This window comes from Ranitomeya imitator, chromosome 1 (genome assembly GCF_032444005.1).
Source record: "Ranitomeya imitator isolate aRanImi1 chromosome 1, aRanImi1.pri, whole genome shotgun sequence".
NCBI classification, from domain to species: domain Eukaryota; kingdom Metazoa; phylum Chordata; class Amphibia; order Anura; family Dendrobatidae; genus Ranitomeya; species Ranitomeya imitator.
The window spans coordinates 1,252,496,031-1,252,514,394 of NC_091282.1; the positions used below are offsets into that span (position 1 = coordinate 1,252,496,031).

The window sequence follows — 18,364 nt, forward strand, 5'->3', positions numbered from 1 at the left end:
TTTAAACATTCCAAAAATTCCTGTGAAGCACCTGAAGGGTTAGTAAACTTCTTAAATGTGGTTTTGAGCACCTTGAGTGGTGCAGTTTTTAGAATGGTGTCACTTTTTGGTATTTTCTATCCTATAGACCCTTCAAAGTGACTTCAAATAAGATGTGGTCCCTAAAAAAAAATGGTGTTGTAAAAATGAGAAATCGCTGGTCAAATTTAACCCTTACAACTCCCTAACAAAAAAAAATTGGTTCCAAAATTGTGCTGATCTAAAATAGACATGTGGGAAATATTACTAATTAAGTATTTTGTGTGATATATCTTGTGATTTAAGAGCATGAAAATTCAAAGTTGGAAACATTCAGAAATTTTCTAAATTTTTGCTAAATTTCAATTTTTTTCACAAACAAACACAAGTAATATCAAATAAATGTTTCCACTGTAATTAAGTACAATATGTCACGAGAAAACCATGTCAGAATCACCGGGATCCGTTGAAGCGTTCCAGAGTTATAATCTCGTAAGCGGACAGTGGTCAGAATTGTAAAAATTGGCCCGGTCATTAACGTGCAAACCACCCTTGGGGGTAAAAGGGTTAAGGTTAAAATTGTCACAGTCACTAAGGGATTTTAATGCAACGACACTTGTTTCTGTGCATGCTTTTTGTGAGGTTCGTAATAAAAGCCAATAGAGAAAAAAACACAGATGGTCCTTGACCTAGCATTCTACGTATTATCAATGCATGTCTCTAAATACTTTGAAATCCCTATGTAATGTTTTTTTATTTTAATGTATTGTTCATACATCAATATCTATTAATTAGTTTCCTGCATTTATTACTTCTTAACTTTTTGGGGGGTCCCAGGAGAGTTCTAGTGCTTCTCTTGGACAGACTTGTATTATATTTGCCCTCATCATCTCTCGCCTTGACTACTGCAACCTCCTGCTCTGTGGCCTCCCCTCTAACACTCTCGCACCCCTCCAATCTATTCTAAACTCTGCTGCCCGACTAATCCACCTGTCCCCCCACTATTCCCCGGCCCCTCCCCTCTGTCAATCCCTTCACTGGCTCCCCATTGCCCAGAGACTCCGGTGCAAAACCCTAACCATGACGTACAAAGCCATCCACAACCTGTCTCCTCCATACATCTGTGACCTCGTCTCCCGGTACTTACCTACACACAACCTCCGATCCTCACAAGATCTCCTACTCTACTCCCCTCTTATCTCCTCTTCCCACAACCGTATACAAGATTTCTCTCGCGTATCACCCATACTCTGGAACTCTCTACCCCAACATATCAGACTCTCGCCTACCATCGAAACATTCAAAAAGAACTTGAAGACCCAACTCTTCAGACAAGCCTACAACCTGCAGTAACCACCGATTGACCAAACCGCTGCACGGCCAGCTCTATCCTCACCTACCGTATCCTAACCCATCCCTTGTAGATTATGAGCCTTCGCAGGCAGGGTCCTCATTCCTCCTGTACCAGTTATGACTTGTATTGTTTAAGATTATTGTACTTGTTTGTATTATGTATAGCCCGCCTCACATGTAAAGCGCCATGGAATAAATGGCGCTATAACAATAAATAATAATAAATAATAATAATAATATTTTTTCTAAGAACATCATCCTTGGCTTCAATGAAAAAAAAGTCTTACAAAGTTGAAATCTGATTAAACTTTTCAGTAAATTTGAAAAATTATTAATTTATGTCAAGATAAGAATGAGGAAAACAAGCAGAAATAGCTTAATTCCATCATGATCAGAATCGTTATTTCTAACAGTTTCTCAAAAGCATTTAAAAATGATTCCATGCTACAATGTTATATTTTCCTAACAGTTTAGGGCACAATCAGCAGGGAGTAGATCCAGGGTGACGTATGATGAAACAAGACTATATCTGGTCCCATGTAAAATCTATCCCGTCATACTGTATATAAAGTGAGGACAGAGTTGTGTGGTGCACAATGCAGCTGATGATGATGAGTGCCGTGTTCTCTATGTTGGGTGACTTGCTGACTTTCCCTCATCAGTCATGTATTGTAGCAGATGTAATGCTCGGCACAGGAGCTTCATATCACTGCTGTAATATTATGTTATATGTCACTGTCTTCTTAGTGACTCTGACTATATCTGAGGATTCACACCTAGTCTGTAACCTTCCTATTAGAAAAACGAAAACTGTTTTTAAAACCTGTTACCACGATGGAGACATCATCATTGGTGGATTGTTCACTATAAATACAAGAAGCAAGGATGAAATATTTCCCGAAGATCCTTATACGTCTATATTGTGTTTCGCGTAAGTAGTTTTCAAATATTTATGGAGAAATAATATCTTCTTGTATCGTAATTAAAGTATATCCATGAATTAGTGACTCATCGTCAACAATGTAGTAAATGAGACTTGCAATTTCAAGAACGACTTTGGGGTTTCTCTTGAACTTGATCAAATATATCATGTGGCATCAAGTGATATAGTCTTGCTACTCTTATTGTAAAAATGTCCTTCTATGATGATGGTACCTTCAAGATCAGAGGTCTCAAACTGCATTCCTCGAGGGCCGCAAACAAGTCATGTTTTCAGGATTTCCTTGTATTGCACAGGTGATAGTTTAATCACCTGCACAGATAAAGATTTCATCACCTTGTGCAATGGTAAGGGAATCTTGAAAACACGCATGGTCTGAGGCCCTCGAGGAATGCAGTTTGAGACCCCTGTTCTAGATGGAGTGGATGTCCCCTTCTCATGGTCAAGGAAACTCATTGATCAGATCGGAAGTGGAGATGTCCTTCCATCATGAGGTGGTGAAACTGCAGAGAATGGTGTTTTCTCCAAGCTACTCTGGCCATCATCGTAAGAGCTTTGCTGCTATTTCTCAGTCATTCAAACACTAGCATGGCATGAAAAATACTAAGATTTGAGAATCCTCAGTGGTTGATACCTTTTAATGGCTGACTGAAAAGATGGTAACAAATTGCAAGCTTTCGAGACTACTCAGGTCTCTTCATCAGTCATAGAATAGTCATAAAAGAGACCTGAGTAGTCTCGAAAGTATGCAATTTGTTACCATCTTCCAAGCTTTCGAGACTACTCAAGTCTCTTTATCAGGCATAGAACACAAAATATTCTATGCCAGATGAAGAGACATGAGTAGTCTCGAAAGCTTGCAATTGTTAACCATTTAATGTAGCCAATAAAAGGTATCAACCACTGAGGACACTCAATTCTAAATATTTTTCTATCCACTGGCTAACATGGTACAGAGATATATATCTTTCCATTTGCCGCATGGTATGTGATTCAGCCATCCATCACTTATTCTAGAGAGCCATAAAACATAGAAAGGTGAAACTAATCACCTGAATTGAAATTGAAGTTACATTTACAGTTACATTTCTTAGTTTGTGGCTCTGCTTTGCTGTCTCCAGTCGAAAACCTTTAGAAAGTCTGAACATCTGATTTGGCAGTCTTTTTGAGATACCTTTCATTTTCTTTTTTTCTACATGACTATTGTACATGGTCAGTTCCAAAAGTGTCTGCCGGTTATTATATGCCTAGTTTACTTGCTGGCTTCTTAACTCTAAAAAGTCGCGAGTGCCATTTTAAAACCTCAAATACCACAATGCTTAAACATCTACATCGTGGTAAAGTGATTGCCATTTTGCCAGAACTTGATGAAAAATGTATGTTTGCCCAAAAGTCATCATTGTGTAAGCAATAGCGATAGTCAACATGGTATTATAATTCTCGATATTTACAAGGATAAACCATAAAATTAAATATTGAGCGCTAGAGAGCTCCAACAAAGTCCTACACTCTCCATGACACCTTTCTTTCATAGACAGGTATACATTTTTCCGCAATTTGTGCATTAGTAGATGCAATGGCTCTTAAATTTTAGAGTGCTGTGGAATATGTTGGCACTATGGAAATAAATTATTATTATTATTACTATTAATATTATACTATGAGATGCACACCAACTGGATTCCCTTTCACTCTCCATGGACAACAATGAGCTTTGGGTGCATCGCTCTCTTCCCAGTTCACTGTTGGTCCTTCTTTGGGACACCTTTGTTAGGTACTAACCGCTGCATAGCTGGATATTAAAAGTCATTTACTTTGTAAATGTCTTTCAGATGGTGAGTAGGAATAATGAGAAGGAAAAGTAACATTTATCATTGCAAGAAACAACCTACATTCCACTCCATATAGAATCCACTGGTCGCGAAACACAAAATTTGAAGTCAAATTTTTATTAGTAACAGGGATGTTTGTGTTTGTCAAAATTCTTGTTTTGCAGTTAACTCCAATTTGCCCAGGAACATTCATCTGTATTAGATTTTTCTCATAGTTATATGAATGAGCCTTATTGTATTTTCACCAGCTCCTAGTGTAGAATAATCATAGGGTGGAAAAAAATAAAATATATAATACCTTGTTCGTTGAGATGAGAGAACCTGAATTCCAAAGTTCGGTGTTCGTACCGGACAGTTAGTGTCCGATGCTAAACGCCGAAATTCGGGTTATGCTCACCCCTACTTGCTAGCCATCTGCCCCACCACCGCAGTGAGTATTGATATTCTGTTATTTTTTTCTCTCCTGTCCCAACCTTCTACAAATCAGTAAAATATCTGCTACACTTACACAAAGTGAATCACAAAGCGTGCCTGAATCAGAATTCCATGTAAGAATTGAGGCACATTTCATTCAGCTCAGGCAGATTTATTCAACTGTTATTAGATAATAAAATAAGCAATGGAGATATTGGCGCCAACCACAAAGAATGTAGATAATTCACAGCAAAGAAAGTCTTCAAGAAGCAACATGAGTTAAGAAGAAGATTGAAGGAAGGTCAAGGGTGGCAGTAAGTAGCTTCCCTTTTAAGATGATGACATAAATTATATCTTCTTATTTTTTTACCATTTACAGGGCCTCATTTAAGGGACACATGGATGCTATGGTTTTCTCCTTTGCTATTGACAACATTAACAAGGATCCTGACATTTTACCCAATATTACACTGGGTTATCATATATATGACTCGTGCTTAGATACAAGACTGGCAGTGAAATATGCTTTTCAGCTTCTGTCCAGTCCAGATAAAGTAATTCCTAATTACTCTTGTGAGAAACGTGCTCAGCTGGCTGGAGTTATTGGAGACCACCACTCATCCACCACTATCCCAGTAGCACAGATACTTGGCCTATATGGATATACTCAGGTCAGTGTATAATCATCACAGATTATCATCATTTCAACAAAGTTGCATTCCTTTTTCTAACATCAAGCGAATAGAAATGTTGCCCAATAAACTACAAAATATATTTACGTAGTCATGCTAAAATGTATTTATATATGTATATATATATTAGTCCATAAGGTCAAAAAACACATTCACCAATGCCAACCACGACAACCCTCCACACATTGGACAGGCTAATGCTACCCTTTCTGTAGCCTGTCCAATGTGTGGAGGGTTGTTGTGGTAAAATGTATTTATGCAAATTGTCTATTCAGAGAATAAAAGAATTTGAACTCTAGTGCCACCTTAAAGGGTCAATATTGACTTGTAGGATTGCTATTTCCAATAGGAGTCACTAGAGCTCCGTTACATATTTAATTTCCCAGAGTAGCATTCAAGGCGTTTATCCCCTTTCCAACATCCGACGCAATAGTTCGCAGATGTCGGACTCCCTCCCTTTGATGTGAGCTCCTGCGCTGAGCCCACATCTTTTCTGGCACATGTCAGCTGTTTTGAAGAGCTAAGATGTGCCTCTAACAGCCGCAGATGGAATCGTGATCCACCCTCTGCTGTTATGTAGTTTAACACGCACTTCTGGCAATCGCTCCACAAATCTCACCCATCGGCACTCGTGTCACATGACCACAGGTCGCCGATAGGTTGGAATGACAATCAGAGGTCTCCGGCAGACCTCTATGGTTGTCACTGCTGGATTGCTATGAGCGCTGCCCGGTGGTCGCAAGTCAGCAATTCTGCTACATTCAGGCGATCTGATCATCACCTGTATGTAGCAGAGCCGATCGGGTTATGTTATGGCAGCTTCTATTTAGTTTTTAAAACTATTAAAGAAATAAAAATAAAAGTTCAAATCACCCCCTTTCATCCTTTCATTCCATTCAAAATTAAGCAATAGAAAAAAAATCAAACATACACATATTTGGTATTGCCACGTTCAGAATTGCCCGATCTAACGATATAAAGAACAAATTAACTCAGTCGCTAAATGGCATAAAGATAAAAAAAGTAAAAACTCCAGAATTGTTTTTTTGGTCGCCGCAACATTGCATTAAAATGCAATAACGTATGATCAAAAGACCATAACTGCACCAAATATTATTAATAAAAATGTCAGCTTGGCTCACAAAAAATAAGCCCTCACCCGACCCTAGATTATGAAAAATGGAGACGCTATGGGTATCAGAAAATGGCACAATTTTTATATTTTTTAAAACAAATTTTGGAATTTTTTTCACCACTTAGATAAAAAAGAACCTAGACATGTTTGGAGTCTACAAACTCATAATGACCTGGAGAATCATAGTGGCAGGGCAGTTTTAGCATTTAGTTAAAATGTTTTAAAAAAACCCAAAAACAACAACTGTGGGATTGCACTTTTCTAGCAATTTCATCGCACTTGGAATTTTTTTTCCTGTTTTCAATTACACTATAGGTTAAAACCAATGGTTGTTCAAAAGTATAACTCGTCTCGCAAATAGCAAGCCCTCACATGGCCATATTGACCAAAAAATTAAAGAAAGTTATGGGAAGAAGAGGAGCAAAAAATGAAAATGCAAAAACGAAAATACCTCCAAGGTTAAGGGGTTAAATCTCCTAATACTGGCATGTCAGACGTGGCATGTCACTCTCCACATGGAGAAAATTTACCTTTTAGATCAAAGTTTATTTAGACATCTCTTGAGGCCAGTTTCACACGTCAGTGGCTCCGGTACGTGAGGTGACAGTTTCCTCACGTACCAGAGACACTGACTCACGTAGACACATTAAAATCAATGTGTCTCTGCACATGTCAGCATGTTTTCACGGACTGTGTGTTCGTTTGGAAAACACGGAGACATGTCAGTGTTCGTGGGAGCGCACGGATCACACGGACCCATTAAAGTCAATGGGTCCGTGTAAAACACGTACCGCACATGGATGTTGTCTGTGTGCAGTCCGTGTGCCGTGCAGGAGACATAGCTACTGTAAGCGCTGTCCCCCCCACATGTGGTGCTGAAGCCCCAATCATTTCTTCTCTCCAGCAGTGTTCGCTGGAAAGAAGGAATGAATAATCTTTTTTTATTTATTTTTGTTTTTAAAATAAAGTTGCCGGTAATCTGCCCCCTCCCACCCCCTGTGTGCCCGCCCGCTGGCATTAAATACTTTCCCAGCTCCCTCGGCGCTTACATCCTCTCAGCGTCGCTGCTTGTCCTGTATGAGCGATCACGTGGTGCGCACAATACAGTGATGAATATGCGGCTCCACCTCCCATAGGGGTGGAGCCGCATATTCATTACTGTAATAAGCGGCACCACGTGACCGCTCATACAGGAAGAGCTGCGAGGCTGAGAGGATGTAAGCGCCGAGGGAGCTGGGTAAGTATTTTAATTTGAAGAAAAGGATCACAGTTCCAGCTCCTTAAAACGATTAGTTTATTAAGTTCAAAAATATAAAATCCAAATATCCAAAGTGAATAAACTCCCAGCGGTTGGTGCTAAGATAGCGAAGACTGACTGGCAACGCGTTTCGATCACATTGATCTTTATCCGAGCCACATGTCAGTATGGTTGCGTCTTTCCTATATAGGGAGACTTGTCCAACCATGACACAGATTTAAGTTGTATGACTACCTCGAAGGTCCTGTCTAAAACCAAATACTATTACAATAGAAATGCAATAATACAGTAAAAATAAAAATAATCATCTTTAGCAATAGTGTAGCATAATTTCGTTTCTCTTATTTAGTCCCATTGGAGCCCGGGTATTCAATTGCAGAATCCAATACGCCTCCCGTGTGAGAAGTCGGCGTCTGATATCACCGCCGCGGGGGGAGGAATTAACCCTTTCTATTCCCTGGATCTGAAGACAGCTTATGCTGCGTGCATGATGAATGACAAAGTGTTTTGATGCCGCTGACATGTTTCTATTTTGGTTATCCGTATTTTTTATGTCATATAGATGTTCCCTAATGCGTATTTTTAATTTTCTGGATGTACATCCAACATACATTAGATTGCATTCTGTGCATCTGATGTTATATATTACGTTGGACGAGTTGCAATTAATATATTGCTTTATATCAAATTCCATAGTTCTATCCGCATTATGAAAAGTTTTAGCACTGGCAGCCACTTTACATGTGCCACAATTTTGTATGCCGCATCTAAAAAATCCTGGATAATTCAACCAGGTTTTTTTTATTTCTTTCCGAACTAAACATGCTAGGAGCTATTTTGCTGCCAATCGTTGGAGCCCTCCTGGACACCACATTAATACCCGAATTCAAAATTTCGTACAATTGATCATCCTCATACAATAATGGCAAGTATTTGTAAATGATACTTTTAATTTTAGGGAACTGGGGACTATATTGAAAACATATATATGGTTTCTTTTTTATTTGTACATTATCTTTATTTATTTGGGGTGCAATTAGCTCTTTTCAATTTTTTTCATTAACAATTCCCTTAGCCCGATCAATTGTCCATTGAGGATATTTACGGCATTTTAATTTTTTCGTTATCTGATTGAACTCACCATTTAGATCTTTTGATGAGCTACAATTACGCTTGATCCTGGTGAGTTCGCCCACAGGTATTGATTTAATTGTGTGCTTGCTATGACTACTATGGGCATGCAAAATTGTGTTTCCCCTGACTGGTTTATGATGTGTTTTAGTTGCAATTCCCTGATCAACATGTCCTGTAAGCTCCAAATCTAAAAAAGAAATATCATTTTTATCCACTTTGTGCGTAAATCTAATGTTATACATATTACAATTCAAGTACTCCAGAAAGTGTGGTATGGTAGATACATCCCCCTCCCAAATTATGAGGGTATCATCTATGTATCTACCATACCACACCAGATGTTCCAGAAAAGGATTAGCCACAGAAAATACATACTCCATCTCCCAAAAGGCCATGACTAAATTTGCGAGGGAGGGTGAATATTTAGCACCCATGGCCACTCCTGCTTGCTGAACAAAAAACTGACCATCAAATGAAAAATAATTATTAGTCATCAGAAAATGTATAACCATAAGCAAATATTCAATCAAGTCCACAGAATAATTACTATATTTCTCAAGATGATATTGTATAGCCCTCATTGCCAGATCATGCGGAATGCACGTATATAAGGATATCACATCGCAACAAAGCCATGAGTAATTAGACTGCCAGACTTTATTCTCAAAGATACATAGGACCTCTTTGGAATCCCTAATGTGTCCTGGAATGCGTTTAACCAGTGGTTGGAGGAGAGAATCGACCCACTGGCAAAGTTTTTCGTTACATGATCCGATTCCGGACACAATGGGACGCATGGGGGGAATACCTTCTTTTTTGTGTATTTTTGGTACCCCATAAATGATGGGGATAACCGGATTTCGTACTGTAAGGTATTCTATTTGCTTTTTAGTTAATACCCCCAAATTCTGTCCTTCTTTTATGATTTGATCTCTTTTGTCAATAATTTCCTGAGAGGGATTATATTTCAATTTTTTGTATATTGTATAATCAGATAATAATTCTACCATCTTTTTCTGATAATCCGTTGTGTTAAGTACCACAACTACTCCCCCTTCATCTGACATCTTAATAGTTAAATCTGACATGTCTTGAAGTTCTTTTATTGCTTTGCGATGTTTTATAGATATATTTTTTTGACTACTATTCCTTTTACTTCTTGTGTCCTCATATAATCGTTTTAATTATTTTTCGACACTTTCTTGGAATCTGTCCATACATTCAGATCTAGTCTGGACTGGATAAAAGTATGGATTTTTAGTCGTAAAATTTTGAGAGAAATGCACCCTGTCATGATCTGGCAATGCTGAGGCACCGAGATCCTGTAAGGCAATTAGAGCTACTTGTTCCTTAAAGTCCATAAACGAAAATTCATTTTCTAGTCTATTTGGAGCACTAGTTTCCTCTTGATTAGAGTCCTCCATATAGTTGTCCTCATTCCGAAAGTGCTTCCTGATAGTCAGATTTCTCACGAATTTGTTGGTATCCATAATGGTAGTGAATAAATCAAAGTCCTGATCAGGGACAAAATTTAATCCCAACGATAAAACTTGGATTTGATCAGATGATAGGGGTTTTGACGATAAGTTCAACACATTAGTATATTCATTTACTTCGCATGTAATTTCTTGTTGCGTGTTACCATCCCCCCTTCGTCTGTGCTTCCTCCCCCCCCGCCTCTTACGTTTTTTGCCTGGCGGGGACCATCTGTCGAGGTACATGTTCTATTTTCATTCAGAGAAACATCTGAAGCGCTACCTTGATTATCTGAAGATTCCGGATCTGATGATGTAAAATATACATGTGACTTTGTTCTTTTTTTAAAACTTTTCCTTTTATGTTGAAATTGATTTTGTTTCAATATTGACTTCGGATTTTTGTTTATATTAGTCCAATTAACCCAGTCATAAACTTTATTCGTAGAATAATCATTGGAATCTCTAATGAATTTTCTTTTCTTCCGATCCATAATCTGTTCCTCCAGGGTAGCTATCCTTTCATTGATTTTCGCCATTAAATTCTCAAACTGTGCAGCTGTTTTATATTCACTTATGGCAGAGTTTACTTCCTCCAGTTCCTGCTGTATATTTTTAAGTTTATTGTCCTCATACTTAATGATGAGTTTCATCAAGTTTAAAGAGCAGTTACTTAGTATGGAATTCCACTCCTCAGTAAACTCTGCCGAATAGGTGGTTGTGGGCAGCTTTTTAATCCGCAATCCTCTCGGGATCATGTCCTTTGACACATAGTTGTTTAATGTGGTTTGATCCCACCATATTTTAGTCTCTTGTGTCATGAGTGTTTCTAATTTGTTCATACTCTCATTAAGGGTTGATACACCCGAATCTCCCTCTGGTTGTGTGGAGAACACCTGTGCTGCTTTCCGCAGTCTTTCTCTGGATAAATCCATAGCCACACTTATATGCAAGATGATCAATAGCAAAACTCCGCATCTATAGGCAATCCAACCGAATATATAAGTACAACAGTACCCAAGTCCAATTTCAAGGGAGCAATACTGGTAGCACGGTAGTCCAGCAATAAATATAGCATAGAAAAGGGGTATGTAACCAGCTCACCAGTAATCACCGCAGGTGCACGGAACTCCGCTGCAGACAGGCGAAATGTTCATACTTGAAGAAAAGGATCACAGTTCCAGCTCCTTAAAACGATTAGTTTATTAAGTTCAAAAATATAAAATCCAAATATCCAAAGTGAATAAACTCCCAGCGGTTGGTGCTAAGATAGCGAAGACTGACTGGCAACGCGTTTCGATCACATTGATCTTTATCCGAGCCACATGTCAGTATGGTTGCCTCTTTCCTATATAGGGAGACTTGTCCAACCATGACACAGATTTAAGTTGTATGACTACCTCGAAGGTCCTGTCTAAAACCAAATACTATTACAATAGAAATGCAATAAAACAGTAAAAATAAAAATAATCATCTTTAGCAATAGTGTAGCATAATTTCGTTTCTCTTATTTAGTCCCATAGGAGCCCGGGTATTCAATTGCAGAATCCAATACGCCTCCCGTGTGAGAAGTCGGCGTCTGATATCACCGCCGCGGGGGGAGGAATTAACCCTTTCTATTCCCTGGATCTGAAGACAGCTTATGCTGCGTGCATGATGAATGACAAAGTGTTTTGATGCCGCTGACATGTTTCTATTTTGGTTATCCGTATTTTTTATGTCATATAGATGTTCCCTAATGCGTATTTTTAATTTTCTGGATGTACATCCAACATACATTAGATTGCATTCTGTGCATCTGATGTTATATATTACGTTGGACGAGTTGCAATTAATATATTGCTTTATATCAAATTCCATAGTTCTATCCGCATTATGAAAAGTTTTAGCACTGGCAGCCACTTTACATGTGCCACAATTTTGTATGCCGCATCTAAAAAATCCTGGATAATTCAACCAGGTTTTTTTATTTCTTTCCAAACTAAACATGCTAGGAGCTATTTTGCTGCCAATCGTTGGAGCCCTCCTGGACACCACATTAATACCCGAATTCAAAATTTCGTACAATTGATCATCCTCATACAATAATGGCAAGTATTTGTAAATGATACTTTTAATTTTAGGGAACTGGGGACTATATTGAAAACATATATATGGTTTATTTTTTATTTGTACATTATCTTTATTTATTTGGGGTGCAATTAGCTCTTTTCGATTTTTTTCATTAACAATTCCCTTAGCCCGATCAATTGTCCATTGAGGATATTTACGGCATTTTAATTTTTTCGTTATCTGATTGAACTCACCATTTAGATCTTTTGATGAGCTACAATTACGCTTGATCCTGGTGAGTTCGCCCACAGGTATTGATTTAATTGTGTGCTTGCTATGACTACTATGGGCATGCAAAATTGTGTTTCCCCTGACTGGTTTATGATGTGTTTTAGTTGCAATTCCCTGATCAACATGTCCTGTAAGCTCCAAATCTAAAAAAGAAATATCATTTTTATCCACTTTGTGCGTAAATCTAATGTTATACATATTACAATTCAAGTACTCCAGAAAGTGTGGTATGGTAGATACATCCCCCTCCCAAATTATGAGGGTATCATCTATGTATCTACCATACCACACCAGATGTTCCAGAAAAGGATTAGCCACAGAAAATACATACTCCATCTCCCAAAAGGCCATGACTAAATTTGCGAGGGAGGGTGAATATTTAGCACCCATGGCCACTCCTGCTTGCTGAACAAAAAACTGACCATCAAATGAAAAATAATTATTAGTCATCAGAAAATGTATAACCATAAGCAAATATTCAATCAAGTCCACAGAATAATTACTATATTTCTCAAGATGATATTGTATAGCCCTCATTGCCAGATCATGCGGAATGCACGTATATAAGGATATCACATCGCAACAAAGCCATGAGTAATTAGACTGCCAGACTTTATTCTCAAAGATACATAGGACCTCTTTGGAATCCCTAATGTGTCCTGGAATGCGTTTAACCAGTGGTTGGAGGAGAGAATCGACCCACTGGCAAAGTTTTTCGTTACATGATCCGATTCCGGACACAATGGGACGCATGGGGGGAATACCTTCTTTTTTGTGTATTTTTGGTACCCCATAAATGATGGGGATAACCGGATTTCGTACTGTAAGGTATTCTATTTGCTTTTTAGTTAATACCCCCAAATTCTGTCCTTCTTTTATGATTTGATCTCTTTTGTCAATAATTTCCTGAGAGGGATTATATTTCAATTTTTTGTATATTGTATAATCAGATAATAATTCTACCATCTTTTTCTGATAATCCGTTGTGTTAAGTACCACAACTACTCCCCCTTCATCTGACATCTTAATAGTTAAATCTGACATGTCTTGAAGTTCTTTTATTGCTTTGCGATGTTTTATAGATATATTTTTTTGACTACTATTCCTTTTACTTCTTGTGTCCTCATATAATCGTTTTAATTATTTTTCGACACTTTCTTGGAATCTGTCCATACATTCAGATCTAGTCTGGACTGGATAAAAGTATGGATTTTTAGTCGTAAAATTTTGAGAGAAATGCACCCTGTCATGATCTGGCAATGCTGAGGCACCGAGATCCTGTAAGGCAATTAGAGCTACTTGTTCCTTAAAGTCCATAAACGAAAATTCATTTTCTAGTCTATTTGGAGCACTAGTTTCCTCTTGATTAGAGTCCTCCATATAGTTGTCCTCATTCCGAAAGTGCTTCCTGATAGTCAGATTTCTCACGAATTTGTTGGTATCCATAATGGTAGTGAATAAATCAAAGTCCTGATCAGGGACAAAATTTAATCCCAACGATAAAACTTGGATTTGATCAGATGATAGGGGTTTTGACGATAAGTTCAACACATTAGTATATTCATTTACTTCGCATGTAATTTCTTGTTGCGTGTTACCATCCCCCCTTCGTCTGTGCTTCCTCCCCCCCCGCCTCTTACGTTTTTTGCCTGGCGGGGACCATCTGTCGAGGTACATGTTCTATTTTCATTCAGAGAAACATCTGAAGCGCTACCTTGATTATCTGAAGATTCCGGATCTGATGATGTAAAATATACATGTGACTTTGTTCTTTTTTTAAAACTTTTCCTTTTATGTTGAAATTGATTTTGTTTCAATATTGACTTCGGATTTTTGTTTATATTAGTCCAATTAACCCAGTCATAAACTTTATTCGTAGAATAATCATTGGAATCTCTAATGAATTTTCTTTTCTTCCGATCCATAATCTGTTCCTCCAGGGTAGCTATCCTTTCATTGATTTTCGCCATTAAATTCTCAAACTGTGCAGCTGTTTTATATTCACTTATGGCAGAGTTTACTTCCTCCAGTTCCTGCTGTATATTTTTAAGTTTATTGTCCTCATACTTAATGATGAGTTTCATCAAGTTTAAAGAGCAGTTACTTAGTATGGAATTCCACTCCTCAGTAAACTCTGCCGAATAGGTGGTTGTGGGCAGCTTTTTAATCCGCAATCCTCTCGGGATCATGTCCTTTGACACATAGTTGTTTAATGTGGTTTGATCCCACCATATTTTAGTCTCTTGTGTCATGAGTGTTTCTAATTTGTTCATACTCTCATTAAGGGTTGATACACCCGAATCTCCCTCTGGTTGTGTGGAGAACACCTGTGCTGCTTTCCGCAGTCTTTCTCTGGATAAATCCATAGCCACACTTATATGCAAGATGATCAATAGCAAAACTCCGCATCTATAGGCAATCCAACCGAATATATAAGTACAACAGTACCCAAGTCCAATTTCAAGGGAGCAATACTGGTAGCACGGTAGTCCAGCAATAAATATAGCATAGAAAAGGGGTATGTAACCAGCTCACCAGTAATCACCGCAGGTGCACGGAACTCCGCTGCAGACAGGCGAAATGTTCATACTTGAAGAAAAGGATCACAGTTCCAGCTCCTTAAAACGATTAGTTTATTAAGTTCAAAAATATAAAATCCAAATATCCAAAGTGAATAAACTCCCAGCGGTTGGTGCTAAGATAGCGAAGACTGACTGGCAACGCGTTTCGATCACATTGATCTTTATCCGAGCCACATGTCAGTATGGTTGCCTCTTTCCTATATAGGGAGACTTGTCCAACCATGACACAGATTTAAGTTGTATGACTACCTCGAAGGTCCTGTCTAAAACCAAATACTATTACAATAGAAATGCAATAAAACAGTAAAAATAAAAATAATCATCTTTAGCAATAGTGTAGCATAATTTCGTTTCTCTTATTTAGTCCCATAGGAGCCCGGGTATTCAATTGCAGAATCCAATACGCCTCCCGTGTGAGAAGTCGGCGTCTGATATCACCGCCGCGGGGGGAGGAATTAACCCTTTCTATTCCCTGGATCTGAAGACAGCTTATGCTGCGTGCATGATGAATGACAAAGTGTTTTGATGCCGCTGACATGTTTCTATTTTGGTTATCCGTATTTTTTATGTCATATAGATGTTCCCTAATGCGTATTTTTAATTTTCTGGATGTACATCCAACATACATTAGATTGCATTCTGTGCATCTGATGTTATATATTACGTTGGACGAGTTGCAATTAATATATTGCTTTATATCAAATTCCATAGTTCTATCCGCATTATGAAAAGTTTTAGCACTGGCAGCCACTTTACATGTGCCACAATTTTGTATGCCGCATCTAAAAAATCCTGGATAATTCAACCAGGTTTTTTTATTTCTTTCCAAACTAAACATGCTAGGAGCTATTTTGCTGCCAATCGTTGGAGCCCTCCTGGACACCACATTAATACCCGAATTCAAAATTTCGTACAATTGATCATCCTCATACAATAATGGCAAGTATTTGTAAATGATACTTTTAATTTTAGGGAACTGGGGACTATATTGAAAACATATATATGGTTTATTTTTTATTTGTACATTATCTTTATTTATTTGGGGTGCAATTAGCTCTTTTCGATTTTTTTCATTAACAATTCCCTTAGCCCGATCAATTGTCCATTGAGGATATTTACGGCATTTTAATTTTTTCGTTATCTGATTGAACTCACCATTTAGATCTTTTGATGAGCTACAATTACGCTTGATCCTGGTGAGTTCGCCCACAGGTATTGATTTAATTGTGTGCTTGCTATGACTACTATGGGCATGCAAAATTGTGTTTCCCCTGACTGGTTTATGATGTGTTTTAGTTGCAATTCCCTGATCAACATGTCCTGTAAGCTCCAAATCTAAAAAAGAAATATCATTTTTATCCACTTTGTGCGTAAATCTAATGTTATACATATTACAATTCAAGTACTCCAGAAAGTGTGGTATGGTAGATACATCCCCCTCCCAAATTATGAGGGTATCATCTATGTATCTACCATACCACACCAGATGTTCCAGAAAAGGATTAGCCACAGAAAATACATACTCCATCTCCCAAAAGGCCATGACTAAATTTGCGAGGGAGGGTGAATATTTAGCACCCATGGCCACTCCTGCTTGCTGAACAAAAAACTGACCATCAAATGAAAAATAATTATTAGTCATCAGAAAATGTATAACCATAAGCAAATATTCAATCAAGTCCACAGAATAATTACTATATTTCTCAAGATGATATTGTATAGCCCTCTTATTGTATTGCCTTACAGGATCTCGGTGCCTCAGCATTGCCAGATCATGACAGGGTGCATTTCTCTCAAAATTTTACGACTAAAAATCCATACTTTTATCCAGTCCAGACTAGATCTGAATGTATGGACAGATTCCAAGAAAGTGTCGAAAAAGAATTAAAACGATTATATGAGGACACAAGAAGTAAAAGGAATAGTAGTCAAAAAAATATATCTATAAAACATCGCAAAGCAATAAAAGAACTTCAAGACATGTCAGATTTAACTATTAAGATGTCAGATGAAGGGGGAGTAGTTGTGGTACTTAACACAACGGATTATCAGAAAAAGATGGTAGAATTATTATCTGATTATACAATATACAAAAAATTGAAATATAATCCCTCTCAGGAAATTATTGACAAAAGAGATCAAATCATAAAAGAAGGACAGAATTTGGGGGTATTAACTAAAAAGCAAATAGAATACCTTACAGTACGAAATCCGGTTATCCCCATCATTTATGGGGTACCAAAAATACACAAAAAAGAAGGTATTCCCCCCATGCGTCCCATTGTGTCCGGAATCGGATCATGTAACGAAAAACTTTGCCAGTGGGTCGATTCTCTCCTCCAACCACTGGTTAAACGCATTCCAGGACACATTAGGGATTCCAAAGAGGTCCTATGTATCTTTGAGAATAAAGTCTGGCAGTCTAATTACTCATGGCTTTGTTGCGATGTGATATCCTTATATACGTGCATTCCGCATGATCTGGCAATGAGGGCTATACAATATCATCTTGAGAAATATAGTAATTATTCTGTGGACTTGATTGAATATTTGCTTATGGTTATACATTTTCTGATGACTAATAATTATTTTTCATTTGATGGTCAGTTTTTTGTTCAGCAAGCAGGAGTGGCCATGGGTGCTAAATATTCACCCTCCCTCGCAAATTTAGTCATGGCCTTTTGGGAGATGGAGTATGTATTTTCTGTGGCTAATCCTTTTCTGGAACATCTGGTGTGGTATGGTAGATACATAGATGATACCCTCATAATTTGGGAGGGGGATGTATCTACCATACCACACTTTCTGGAGTACTTGAATTGTAATATGTATAACATTAGATTTACGCACAAAGTGGATAAAAATGATATTTCTTTTTTAGATTTGGAGCTTACAGGACATGTTGATCAGGGAATTGCAACTAAAACACATCATAAACCAGTCAGGGGAAACACAATTTTGCATGCCCATAGTAGTCATAGCAAGCACACAATTAAATCAATACCTGTGGGCGAACTCACCAGGATCAAGCGTAATTGTAGCTCATCAAAAGATCTAAATGGTGAGTTCAATCAGATAACGAAAAAATTAAAATGCCGTAAATATCCTCAATGGACAATTGATCGGGCTAAGGGAATTGTTAATGAAAAAAATCGAAAAGAGCTAATTGCACCCCAAATAAATAAAGA

General features: G+C 37.9%; 1 protein-coding gene across 1 annotated transcript in view; it reads left to right on the forward strand.

The window, feature by feature from the left end:
• Window positions 1-1,927: 1,927 nt before the first annotated feature.
• The window catches only part of LOC138657553 (vomeronasal type-2 receptor 1-like), a 51,423-nt gene continuing 34,986 nt past the window's right edge, over window positions 1,928-18,364 (forward strand). The window contains exons 1-2 of the mRNA XM_069745323.1: window positions 1,928-2,302; window positions 4,937-5,228. Coding sequence (XP_069601424.1) covers window positions 1,968-2,302; window positions 4,937-5,228 — 627 coding nt within the window. The 5' untranslated portion in view covers window positions 1,928-1,967. The remainder of the gene's footprint in view (window positions 2,303-4,936; window positions 5,229-18,364) is intronic.